Raw genomic sequence first — 13,584 nt, 5'->3', positions numbered from 1 at the left:
ATCTGCCAGTGTGACCTCTATATAAATCCAAGCCCACGGTCTTGACTCTGAAATGAACTGGCAAGACATTAGTTCAAGGAAAGTTAGGGACTGACCTTGTCAACAAAGCCCAAATCTTGTGAATTAACTTTAAAACGAAAATGCAACTAATTGCAAATTGGAACAGCCACTAGCCACATTAACAGCAATTGGTTTAACCCTGGCAATTAGTTAAGATTAACATCTGTGGTTAACCTCAACTAATGAGATTAGGGAGGCATGGTAGTGTAGTGGCAAGTGCAGCACTTTAAGCACCAGCTTATCAGTTCCTGCCACTGTTTGTAAAGAGATCTTACGTTTGCCCTGTGACCACATGGGTTTCCAATTTCCTCACATATTCCAAACAAGATGTACAGGTTAGGGTTTGTGAGTTGTGGGCATGCTCTGTTGGCACTGGAAGGATGGGAACACTTGCGGACTGCCCCCAGCACATCCTCTGGTTGTGTTGGTTGTTAACGCAAACAACTCATTTCACTGAATGTTTCGATGTACATGTGATAAATAAATGAATCTGATTCTAAATCACCGGCAGGGAGTTCCAGGCAGTAGCATCCCATTGGTGGTCTGAACTGTTTCACCAGGATCAAGCAGTCGTAATGGAGTGTCCTTTTCAGCACTGCCAGTATACCTACACCTAAACATTCGGAAAAAGCAGGGGTTAATATTCCAAAATTCAAAGTAAATTGTTATCAAAGTACATATACGCAGTACGTTACCATATACTTTCCTGCGAATCATTTTCTTGCAGGCATTTACAGGGATGTTATATTAAACAATAGATTTTATGAAAAATATACATCAATACAGGCAAACAACGAAGGTGCAAAAAAAAAAGACAAACTCTGCAATTAAAAAAATAAAACTGAGAACTCGAGTTGTAAAGAATCCTTGAAAGTGAGTCTGTAGGTTGTGGAATCAGTTCAGAGTTGTAGTGAGTCAAGTTATCCACACCGATGAGGTGCCTGATGGTTATAGTGTAATATCTGTTCCTGAAGCTGGTGACGTGGGCTCCTGCACTTTCTGCCTGATGGAAACAGTGATTTCAAACTGAGGACCAACTACATAGACTGCAGTGGGAGATACACTAGCACAATACCAGAGAGCCAGCGAGTGGATGGCACAGAAGCAGGTACCCCCTGAGACCCATTGACCCCTCCACAGCAATCCCCATAGTTCCTTCAAACTCCCCAGATTCTGGGGACAATTTACAGCAGCCAATTAAGCTCCCTTCTTGCACGTCTTTGGGAGATGGGAGGAAAGCACACAGTCACAGGGAGAACATGCAAACTCTGACATACAGCTGGAGGTCAGGATCAAACCCGGGTGCACACACTCCAGTGTACGTCAATGGTGTTGAGCTTGAGAGAATTGAGAGCTTCAGGTTACTAGGAGTGAACATTTCCAATAGTCTATCATGGTCTAACCACATGGACACCACCATCAAGAAAGCTCAGCAACACATTTACTTCCTCAGGAGGATAAAGAAATTTGGCATGTCCCCTTTTGACACTCACCAATTTTTAAAATCGATGCACCACAGAAAGCATCCTAGGCAGATGTATCACAGCTTGGTAGGACAACTGCTTTGCCCAAGATCACAAGAAACTGCAGAGTTCTGGACACAGCTCAGCACATCATGTAAACCAGTCTCCCCTCCATGGCATCTGTCTACACTTCTTGCTGCCTCGATAAAACAGCCAACATAATTATAAGACCCCACGCATCCTCCATTGGGCAGAAGATACAAAATCATTAAAGTATGTATCACCAGGGCCAAGGACAGCTTCTACCCTGCTGTTACAAGACAACTGATAATTCCTCAGTAAGATGTACTCTTGTCTGCACAAGCTACCTCGTTATGACCTTCTACCTTGTTTACCTGCACTGTACTTTCTCTGCAACTGTAACACTATATTCTACATTTTGTTTTCTCTTGTACTAAGGCAACCTACTGCTGTAATATGATCTGTATGAATGTTTATGCAAGACAAGCTTTTCACTGTACCTCAGTACGTGATGATAAATCAATTTACGAACTCTTCTTCACTACGAGGAACCATCCCTACATGCCAAACCCACCAATTACCATCCTAATCCTGAAGATCTTCCAGGTTAGCTTTCACAGGCTGACGAAACATCCTTGATTCATCAATGAGTTGAAATGGTAAAATAGGAACAGTCTTCATGTCCAAGCTGGTGTTCACTGCCTGTGGACAGATGAGAGGAAGGAGGCAGCAGACAAGGACAAAGCTGTCTGAATTTGGGGACTTGTAGAGAGATAGTACAGTGACACTGTGAGACATTGGCCCACCACGCAAAAGACAGCTCTGCATGCAACTGCAAGAAACTACAGAGTTGTACACACAGCTCAGTACATCACAGAAAACAGCCTCCCCACTATACTTCTCACTGTCTCAGTAAAGCAGCCAGTATAATCAAAGAGGCCACCCACCTGACATTCTCTCTTCTCCCCTCTCCCATCAGGAAGAAGATACAAAAGCCTGAAAGCATGCAACAGCGAGTTCAAGCACAGCCTCTATTGCTCTATCACCAGACTCTGGAATAGATCTCTTGTACTTGGTACACGTGACAATAATAAACCAATATCAAGAGATCAGGGTTCAATCCTGACCTCTGATGCTGTTTTAACATCCTCCTTCTGACTGTATGCACCCACCAGTACTCTTGCTCCCCCACCCCCCCACCCCCCACATCCCTGAAAACATGCATACAGGTTAATTAGCTGCTGGAAAGAGTGAGTGGTTATGTGGGGAGTGAATCGGTTTATTAGTCTCAGTGAAAAGCTTTGCTTTGCATGCCATCCGTACAGATCATTTCATCACATACTGAGGTAGTACAAGGGAAAACAATAACAGTGCAGAATGAAGTGTTACAGTTACAGATCACATGCAGTGCAGGTGGACATTAAGGCACAAGACCATAACAAGGTAGAATATGATGTCAAAAGTCCATTTTTCATAAAATATTCCTATAACATTGGAGCAGAAGCAGATCTTCTGCCCTATTCCTTTATTCATTTCCAGTCCTGAAAAAGAGTCTCAGTCCAAAATGCTGACTGTTCATTTCGATAGACGCTGCCTGACCAGCTGAATTCCTTCAGTACTCTGTATGCATTGCTCAAGATTTCCAGCATTTGCAGAATCTTTTGTGTCTGTCATTTCTAACTCTCCCAGAAAGTGTGGAGAATCAGGCAGAGCTGCAGACACTTCATCAGACACTGGCTGATCCACTGGTGGCTCAGTGTCCACAGTCCAGAGTGCAGAACTCCAACACCTTACAACCCTTTCATGCAACGAAAAATTCTCCATTCCCTCTTCACCCAGGACTAAGCCCCCATTTCCAAATGTTCCAGTCAGTGAAGCAAACCCTCAGCATCCGCCCTTCCCAAAACCAAGTTGAACCACATTCTATTCCCACAGAAGGGGGTAGAGTAGCATAGTGGTTAGCATATCAGCCCCATGACCAGGGTTCAATCACAACTGTCTTTCAGGAGTTTGTATGCTCTCCTTGTGTCCTTTGGGTGCTCTGGTTTCCTCCCACATTCTAAAGAGGTTTGGGTTAGCAGATTAATTGGTCGCATTGGTGTAATTGGACGGCGTGGGTCACTGGGCCCGAAGGACCTGTTACAGTGCTGCAACTCTAAAGAAAATACAGAAGTTACATTAAAACATACAGGAAATATGGATGCAGCCACCAAACTCTGCTTGCCACCTTACCATCACATTTACTATTTGGTTTCCTGGTCGTTCTTTTCACCGTTTCCCATACCCTGTTTTAACAAAATAAAACAAATGAAACAAAAGAGAATAGAACAACAGCTCATATCAATATCACTGTAAGTACACAACAATAATCAGTGTGGTATTTCAAAGGGGTATTAATCATGTGATGGCGAAATGCGTTTCGAGGAGACTTTGAAGTAGAGAAGGACCGAAAGAAAGCGAAAACAGGACACATGGCCTGACAGTTGAGGACACATTTCCTAAAGCTGGAACCTGAAGTAGGAAGAAGCAGGAAGGAGAGGGGGAGGAATTAGATGTTCTGTGACGATGGGCTGTAGTATACAGGAGTGTTCAAAGTAACTTCAAAGTACATACATGTTGTCATATACAGTAGATTCCAATTAACTGGGACACATCAGGACCGGTACATTTTGGCCCAATTAAGCAGCCGCCCCAGTTAGTCAAAGTTTCATGGAAAAATGAAAAAGACAAACTACGATTTAATTGAGTAACCAATTATGTACCATATTTAAATGAAATACAGAATAAATTAGAACACTAACAATACCACTACGGCACTATAAAACTGTAGTTTCTCACAGTTATTGAAAGAGGATGTCATCCAGGGCACACTGCCATGTTCATTTGATTTACTGTAAATAACCAAATTCAATGCTGACACCTAGTGCAGATAATGAACTGTCTTCAAACAATGCTTTAGACAATTGCATCCTCCAAATATTAATTTCCATTGTAACGTTCAAGATGATTGTTGATGCCTTAAAATTCTTTGTAGTTCCTAACTTGTTGAAATAGTGAAATCATTTCATTTTCACCCCCAGGTATTTCTGACAATCCCAAACATGAATGCTTGAAACTACGGTGAGCAAAACAGTTTGAATTCTCCTGCTATTTCTCACCAACTATCAGTGACAAATATCACTGCTGTTCGAAAACAAACTGACGGTATTTAAAAACTGACTGCTCTAAACACGTGTAGTGTTTAATCGCAACACAAGTGCGTGTGACTCATGCTAGTTAGAAACTCTGGCAACAGTCTCCTGTCCCAGTTAAGCAGCATAGTGTCCCAAAAAAAAAAATAAAGGGATTCCTGGCTATTTTCTCAACTAGTTTCGGTTCTTTAAGAGTTGTCCCAAATAAGAGGCTGTCTCAATTAACTGATGGACCAATTAACCAGAATCCACTGTACCACCCTGAGATGCATTTTCTTGCAGGCATTTACAGGAAAAATAAATAAATACAATAGAATTTATGGAAAACTATACATACACAAAGACCGATGAACAACCAGTGTGCAAGAGAAGGCAAACTGTGTAAATAAAAACAATGTCATCACACAATTGGTGGTTCAGGAAGGAAGCTGACAATGAATGTCATAAAGGTCACAATGGATGTGGCAAAGGTCAATTACAGGCAGGCAATAAATGCTGACCTTGATGGCAACACTGAAATCCCCAGAAATTACTGTAAGAAAAAGGATAAAAATGTACAAGAAAGCATATATTCAAATGTTTGCCTATGAACTAAATCCGCAGCATGCTCTTGCAGCCCTGAGGCATTCGTTACAGATATTCTCAGTTGTTGCTGATACATCCGGTTACATCCCACAAAAATTATCCAACGAAACTGCTTTTTCCTAAACATAATTGCTTCCGCCCCTCAGGTTCAGTCAGTTTTACCAGTTTAAAAAAAAAAGAAAAAATTTGGGGACGCCACTGTAGCATAGTAGTTAATGCGACTCTATTACAGCTCAGAGCATTGGAGTTCGGAGTTCAATTTGGTGCCTTCTGTAAGGGGTATGTATGTTCTCCCCGTGACCACGGGGGTTTCCTCCAGGTGCTCCGGTATCCTGTAAATTGACCTGCGACTAAGCTAGTGTGGGTCGCTGAGCCAGAAGGGCCTGTTCTGCGCTGTATTATAAATATACATAAAGAATAAAATTCACACACAGAAGCAACAAACCCGTCATAGAGGATGGAAACAGGCCCTTCAGCTCACCTGGTTCATACTGACCAAGATTACCAGGTAAGCTAATCCCACCTGCCCGCTTTTGGCCCATATCGCTCTGAACTTTCCGTAACCATCTACCTGTCCAATTGCCTTTTAAATGTTGTTAATGTACCTGCTTCAACCACTTCCTCTGGCCGCTCATTCCATATACTGACCACACTCAATTTGTCTCTCAGGTTTCTACTGAATCTTTTCCCTACACATATACTCTCTAGTTCTTGATTCCTCATCCCTGGGAAAAAGACTGAGTGAATGCACTTCATCTTGCCCTTCATGACTTTATACATCTCTACAAGATCACGCCTCATCTTCCTAGTTCCAAGGAATAAGGTCCCAACCTGCTCAATTGCTTTCCAAAACTCAGCTCGTGTCTCAGCAACATCCTTGTACCTATGCATCTATTCACTCTATCCAGCTGAAATGGCATTTATCCTATAATAGGGCGACCAGAACGGAAGAAAATTAGGTGGATGAAGGCTGCTGAAAGGTGCCAAGAAATGGGACCTTTCCCTGAGTGCCTAAGTCTATACCTGGTTTTGCCAGCAGGGTCGATGTAGGTTGTCTGGAAAAGCTGAGCCCATTTGCCTTTTGCCAGAACCTGGAAAAAAATTAACAGCACACTCAATTAGAATCAAAGAATACTACAGCAAAGAAACAGGCACTTCAGCCCATCTAGTCCATGCTAAACTATTATTTTGCCTAGAACCATCAACCTGTGGCTGAATCATAGCCCTCCATGTATGTATCCCAACTTCCTAAATGCTGAAGTCGAACCCGCCTCCATCACTTCCCCTTAAGTATTTCTCCTTTCACCTTAAACCCAAGACCTCTACTTCTAACAAGACAGAGTCCGCAGATGCTGGAAATCCGAGCAACACACACAAAATGCTGGAGGAACTCAGCAGGCCAGGCAGCATCTATGGAAAAAAAACACGTTGACGATTCTGGCCTAAACCCTTCGGCAGAACTTCTACTTCTAGTCTTACCCAACTTCGGTGGAAAAAGCCTGCTTGCATTTACACTAAACATTGTACCCCTCTATCAATTCTCCCCTCATTCCCCTACGTTCCAGGGAATAAAGGCCAAATCTATTCAGGTCCTCAGCTCTAATTATTGGTGTTCTAGTGATAGTCCACTAATCACAAGCTGTTTCTCAGATGCTCTTTCCTGTGTTATATTCCAGACAGATTCTGTGAGGTATCTGAGGGCCAGCTGGCAGTTTGCATACTGCCAAAGGCCAATGTTAAGCGAGCACTGGAAATATTGAGTGCAACGATTACTAAACAAAAAACAACCTACCCCAACACCTTTCAGATCATTGTCAGGACTTCTGAAGAAATCTCTGCCCTATTATTAACATATCACTTGCAACACAACGTATCCCAACACACTCGACCTCTGTTATACAATGATTAGGTCTGCATTTCGGGAAATTTGACCGTCTGGCTGTCCTCCTTCTACCTGCATATTGGCAGAGCCTAAAGAGGCAAGGACAACAAAGGGGAAGCTGTGTGAGGCAGAGGAGTGGCTATTGGATTGCTTTGAATCGGTGCTTTAAGCCATGTTCAAGGACTCATAGGAGAATCAGAACAATAATGCCACGGTTGTCACAGGCATTATAAAAAGAGTAACAGTCAAGTGTGTCCCCACAAAATCATCCTGCCTTCCCCAACCAGAAGCCTTGGATGCACCAAGAGGTCTGCAATCTCCTGAGGGCCAGATCAGTGGTGTTCAGGTCTGACAACCGAGTAAGATACAAGAGGACTAGGTAAGAGCTCCAGAAAGCTACCACACATGCAAAGTGGCAATTCCAGAGCAAACTTGAATCGCTGAAGGATGCTCGACCACTGTGACAGGGCTTGAATGGTATCACCTCCTACAAAGTGAAACCAAGATTAGCCCATGCCTTTTATCAACAATGGGGGCTTCTTCACAAACTCACACAGACCCCAATGACCCTACGGTTTCAGTCTCTGAGGCTGATGTGAAAGCATTCTTTAGGAGAGTGAACCCGCAGAAAGCATCCACCCCATACGAGGTACCTGGCAAAGTACTGAAGACCTGGACTGATCAACTGGCCGGGTATCTTTAACCTTTCACTTTGGCAGTCTGACATGCCAACCTGCTTCAGGCAGGCTCTATGCCTAAGAAGAACATGGTAACCTGCCTCAAAATCTATCGTCCAGTGGCACTTACGACCACAGAGGTGAAGTGCTTTGAGAGCTTGGTGATGTAACATATCAACTCCTGCCTGAGGAGCGACTTGGATCCACTCCAATTTGCCTAACGGACAACAGGTCCACAGCAGATGCCATTTCACTGACTCTTCACTTGACACTGGAACACCTGGACAGCAAAGATACATACATCAGGATGCCCTTCATTGTCTGCAGCTCAGCATTCATTACTATCATCTCCTCAGAACTAATCAATAAGTTCCAAGATCTAGGCCTCAATACCTCCTTGTGTAACTAGATCCTCAATTTCCTCACTTTCAGACCCCAGCTAGTTCGGATTGGCAACACCTTCTCCACAATCACCATCAGCACAGGTGCACCACAAGGTTGCATGCTGAACCTCCTGATCTACTCGCTTCATACTTATGACAGTGAGACTAAGCACAGCTCCAATGCTGTATTTAAGTTTGCTGATGACACCACTGTCATTGGCCGAATCAAAGGTGGTGATGAATTGGCATATAGGAGGGAGATTGAAAAACTGGCTGAGAGATGCCACAACAACAACCTCTCACTCAATGTCAGCAAGACCAAGGAGCTGACCATTGACTTGAGAAGAAAGCTGGAGGCCCACGAGCCAGTCCTCATTGGGGGATAAGAGGTGGCAGAGGTCAGCAAATTTAAATTCCTCATTGTTACCATTTCAGAGCTCTACCCTAGGTCAGCACGCAAGTGCCATTACAAAGAAAGCAACCTCTTCCGTCTTAGAAGTTTGCCAGTATTTGGCATGTCATCTAAAATTTTGACAAGTTTCTACAGATGTGTAGTAGAGAGTATATTGACTGATTGTATCATGGCTTGGTATGGAAACACCAATGCCCTTCAGCGGAAAAATCTACAAAAAGTAGTGGATTCAGCTCAGTCCCTCACGGGTAAAGCCCTCCCTCTCATTGAGGATTCACACCACCAGGCTCAGGAACAGTAATCCTCAATCATCAGGTTCTTGAACCAGAGGAGATAACTTCACTAATCCCAACACTGAACTGTTCCCATAACCAATGGACTCACTTACAAGGACTCTTCATCTCATGTTCTCAATATTTATTGCTCATTTACTTATTATCATCATTTTTCCTATTTTTTTCCCTATGTATTTACAGTGAATCTCCCCAAGAAGCTTAATCTCAGGGTTGTATATGGTTACATACAAATACTCTGAACTTTGAAATGAATCACTGGGTGGGATGGAGACTGATCTTGTTGAGTGGTGGACAAGAGCACGGCAGTTAACACCTTACAGCTCCAGCAAACTGGGTTCCATTCCACTGCTGTCTGTAAGGAGTTTGCACGTTCTCCCTGTGACTGCGTGGGTTTCCTCTGGATGCTCTGGTTTCTTCCCAAATTCCATTCCAAAGACGTACTGGTTAGAGTTAGTAACTTGTGGGCACGCTATGTTGGCACTGGAAACATGGTGACGGTTGGGTATATTTAATGTGGAGGTTGATGGGTTCCTGATTAGTAAGGGTGTCAAAGGTTATGGGGAGAAGGCAGGAGAGTAAAGTTGTAAGGGAATAATAAATCAGCCATAATGGAATGGTGGAGCAGACCAAATGGACTGCATGACCTAATTCTGCTCCAATGTCTTATGGCCTTAACATTACCTCCTCTTTGACGATGGACTGACAAGTTTGATTGTTTAGCTCCATCTTTGTTCTTGCTTTTAGAAGTCAATGTTTAACTTCACTCTTTGGGCAACACAACCAAACTGAATGGATGCCTAGATTCAGAATTTGCAATTGAGATCCTTCTACTCTGAAGACTCAGTGCTCTGTCCAACGTTTTCCTCAATCTGAAACGAAACAGCGAAACAAAAACTCAGTTTAGCAGAATGCCTTCTAGAAGCATTTCAATCAAATAATTTCTATTACTATCTTTGGTTAACAAAATCTAACTGACTTGCGTTTAATGTTAACAATTGGTCTGGCATCAGTAGCTGTTTTGCAAGCAGGTTGCAGACTTGTGTTTAAAAGTGTTTTCAAACTTCAGTTCTAAACCCCGAGGCCCATTCCCAAACACAACCGCCCTCTCCTCCACAGTTTCCAACCAGCAGAAATAAGTTATTTCCATCCACCTTCTCAGATCATCTAAAGCTTGTGCACTTGAATTACACCACCACTTAAATCTTCTGTGTTATACAGTATTCAGCCCTAGTCAGTGTAATGTTGCTCCTTGTTATTTTAAACTTGGAGTCCAGCTCTATTCAAATTAATTAATTTATGGATACATGCTGTTGTGCTAATAACAGGCCCTTCTGGCCCAACAAGCCTGTGCTACCCAATTACAACCACGTGCACAATTAACCTACTATCTGCAAACAACAGGAATTCTGCAGATGCCAGAAATTCAAGCAACACACATAAAAGTTGCTGGTGAATGCAGCAGGCCAGGCAGCATCTCTAGGAAGAGGTACAGTCGACGTTTCAGGCCGAGACCCTTCGTCAGGACTAACTGAAGGAAGAGTTAGTAAGAGATTTGAAAGTGGGAGGGGGAGGAGGAGATCCAAAATGATAGGAGAAGACAGGAGGGGGAGGGATGGAGCCAAGAGCTGGACAGTTGATTGGCAAAGGGGATATGAGAGGATCATGGGACAGGAGGCCCAGGGAGAAGGAAAAGGGGGAGGGGGGGAAAACCTAGAGGATGGGCAAGGGGTATAGTCAGAGGGACAGAGGGAGAAAAAGGAGAGTGAGAGAAAGAATGTGTGTATATAAATAAATAACGGATGGGGTACGAGGGGGAAGTGAGGCATTAGCGGAAGTTAGAGAAGTCATGTTCATGCCATCAGGTTGGAGGCTACCCAGACAGAATATAAGGTGTTGTTCCTCCAAATTGAGTGTGGCTTCATCTTTACAGTAGAGGAGGCCGTGGATAGACATGTCAGAATGGGAATGGGATGTGGAATTAAAACCTGTGGCCACTGGGAGATCCTGCTTTCTCTGGCAGACAGAGCGTACGTAGGTGTTCAGCAAAGCAGTCTCCCAGTCTGCGTCGGGTCTCGCCAATATATAGAAGGCCACATCGGGAGCACCGGACGCAGTATATCGCCCCAGCCGACTCACAGGTGAAGTGTCGCCTCACCTGTAAGGACTGTCTGGGGCCCTGAATGGTGGCAAGGGAGGAAGTGTAAGGGCATGTGCAGCACTTGTTCCACTTACAAGGATAAGTGCCAGGAGGGAGATCAGTGGGGAGGGATGGGGGGGGGACGAATGGACAAGGGTGTTGCATAGGGAGCGATCCCTGCGGAAAGCAGAGAGAGGGAGAGGGAAAGATGTGCTTAGTGGTGGGATCCCGATGGAGGTGGCGGAAGTTACGGAGAATAATATGTTGGACCCGGAGACTGGTGGGGTGGTAGGTGAGGACCAGGGGAACCCTATTCCTAGTGGGGTGGCGGGAGGATGGTGTGAGAGCAGACGTGCGTAAAATGGGGGAGATGCGTTTGAGGGCAGAGTTGATGGTGGAGGAAGGGAAACCCCTTTCTTTAAAAAAGGACATCTTCCTCGTCCTGGAATGAAAAGCCTCATTCTGAGAGCAGATGCGGCAAAGACGGAGGAATTGCGAGAAGGGGATGGCATTTTTGCAAGAGACAGGGTGAGAAGAGGAATAGTCCAGTTAGCTGTGAGAGTCAGTAGGCTTATAGTAGACATCAGTGGATAAGCTGTCTCCAGAGACAGAAAGATCTAGAAAGGGGAGGAAGGTGTCGGAAATGGACCAGGTAATCTTGAGGGCAGGGTGAAAGTTAGAGGCAAAGTTAATAAAGTCAACGAGCTCTGCATGCGTGCAGGAAGCAGCGCCAATGCAGTCGTCGATGTAGCGAAGGAAAAGTGGGGGACAGATACCAGAATAGGCACGGAACATAGATTGTTCCGCAAAGCCAACAAAAAGGCAGGCATAGCTAGGACCCATACGGGTGCCCATAGCCACACATTTAGTTCGAAGGAAGTGGGAGGAGCCAAAGGAGTAATTATTAAGAGTAACGAGTCCCCTCGATGGGACCGTCCTGTTGCAGGAAAACAAGCCCAGGGCTGGCACTGATTCAGCGATATTGGTGTGTTGCAATGATTTTATATGTTCATACGGGGAAAATATGCGCTGTGTGTTTAATATCCAAACGTTACTTAAAATGTTATGATGCTATTGACTTATCACCTATAGTCCGGTGGTGATTAACACCACCCCCCACCCCCGTCGGCCGGTCCGCAAGAATATTGTCAATATTAAACCGGTCTGCGGTGCAAAAAATGTTGGGGACCCCTGCTAAGCAGACCTATCAGTTTTCTCTGTGGGCGGGCTTTACAGTCGACCTCAAGAATAATGACAGTGTTGCTCGCTGCACTGTTTGCAACAGTGACTTTTCTATTGCCCGTGGTGGGTTAAAATGTAAAAGACGTGTTGAGGTGAGTTTAACAGGTGTCATTACAGCATAGCTAACGTTATTTAAACTAGCTGGCTAGCTGCTAAGGAGCTACGCTATTGATGTCCTACGTGATGAGGCCAAACTCCCTGTAGGCTTGCTTAAAGTTGTAATAGAATAAACATGATAATATAATAAGTACATATTTTAATGTCACATTTGCTGCATATACCCAACTTGCTTTACAGATTAGACAAAATCACTAAACAAAGTATCACATACACCCTTGGAGGTCGACGGGGGGGGGGATATGGTGTTGCGGGGGGGTGGTTGCTACCCCCCTGAGATGGTGGTGATACCTCCCTGAAATGAGTTTTTGCAGGGTGGGATCTCTGACACTGTATCGTGTAAACTGAGATAGTGCAAGAGGAAATGCCAAGGTAACAATAGCTGAAGAGGTAAAGTTAAGGGTTCGAGAATGTGGCAGCACCAACGAGAAGGGGACGTGAAAGAAGACGTGACTGGTCGGCCAGTAGTGGAGAAAAATGCTGTTCTGGAGTCTGGTCGTCCGGACTTCCAAGTTCAAAGAGGAGGTAATAATAAATTAGGCTTCAATGCTTGTTGATAACAAGCTTTGAAGCCTACGTCATCAAGAACCAACTAAGATGGAGCGGTCATGCTGTTCGGATGAAAGACGAACGTCTGCCGAAACAAATCTTCTACTCCCAGCTTTAAGAAGGCAAAGGTAAAAGAGGCGGACAACAGAAGAGATTCAAAGACGTCTTAAAAGCCAACATGAAGAAATGTAACAACGACATCAACAATTAGGAAACCAATGCCGAGGACCGGAAACTCTGGCAAGCCATCATCCGAGAAGGAACAGCAACTTTCCAAGCCAACAGGTGTGCAGAATTAGAAGAAAAGACAAGAAAATGGAAAGAGAGGTAGCAACAACCAAAGCCCGATCTGCCATCTGGAACTACCTGTCCTGAATGCGGAAGAACTTTCAAAGCCAAGATTGGCCTCATAAGCTACTTGAGAGCCCATAAGTAGATCAACAGAACGAAGACCATCATCCTCGACCTCGAGGGATAGCCTCGACGAGGATAACAAAGTTCCCCTCGAAGCGGCCCAGTCTGAGGAGACTTTACGGTGAAACAGCAAAACGGAGACAGCGCCGGGCGAA

The 13,584-nt window shown here is 44.4% G+C and overlaps 1 protein-coding gene across 1 annotated transcript in view; it reads right to left on the bottom strand.

The window, feature by feature from the left end:
* nudt5 (nudix (nucleoside diphosphate linked moiety X)-type motif 5) overlaps positions 1-13,584 on the bottom strand; it is a 30,533-nt gene that overhangs the window by 16,362 nt on the left and 587 nt on the right. The window contains exons 2-5 of the mRNA XM_072241833.1: positions 9,652-9,839; positions 6,344-6,411; positions 3,777-3,829; positions 566-673 (exon numbers count right to left, since the gene is read on the bottom strand). Coding sequence (XP_072097934.1) covers positions 566-673; positions 3,777-3,829; positions 6,344-6,411; positions 9,652-9,696 — 274 coding nt within the window. The 5' untranslated portion in view covers positions 9,697-9,839. The remainder of the gene's footprint in view (positions 1-565; positions 674-3,776; positions 3,830-6,343; positions 6,412-9,651; positions 9,840-13,584) is intronic.

This window comes from Mobula birostris, chromosome 23 (assembly GCF_030028105.1).
Source record: "Mobula birostris isolate sMobBir1 chromosome 23, sMobBir1.hap1, whole genome shotgun sequence".
In the NCBI taxonomy this organism is placed as follows: domain Eukaryota; kingdom Metazoa; phylum Chordata; class Chondrichthyes; order Myliobatiformes; family Myliobatidae; genus Mobula; species Mobula birostris.
This window is presented reverse-complemented; position numbering and strand designations above follow the sequence as displayed.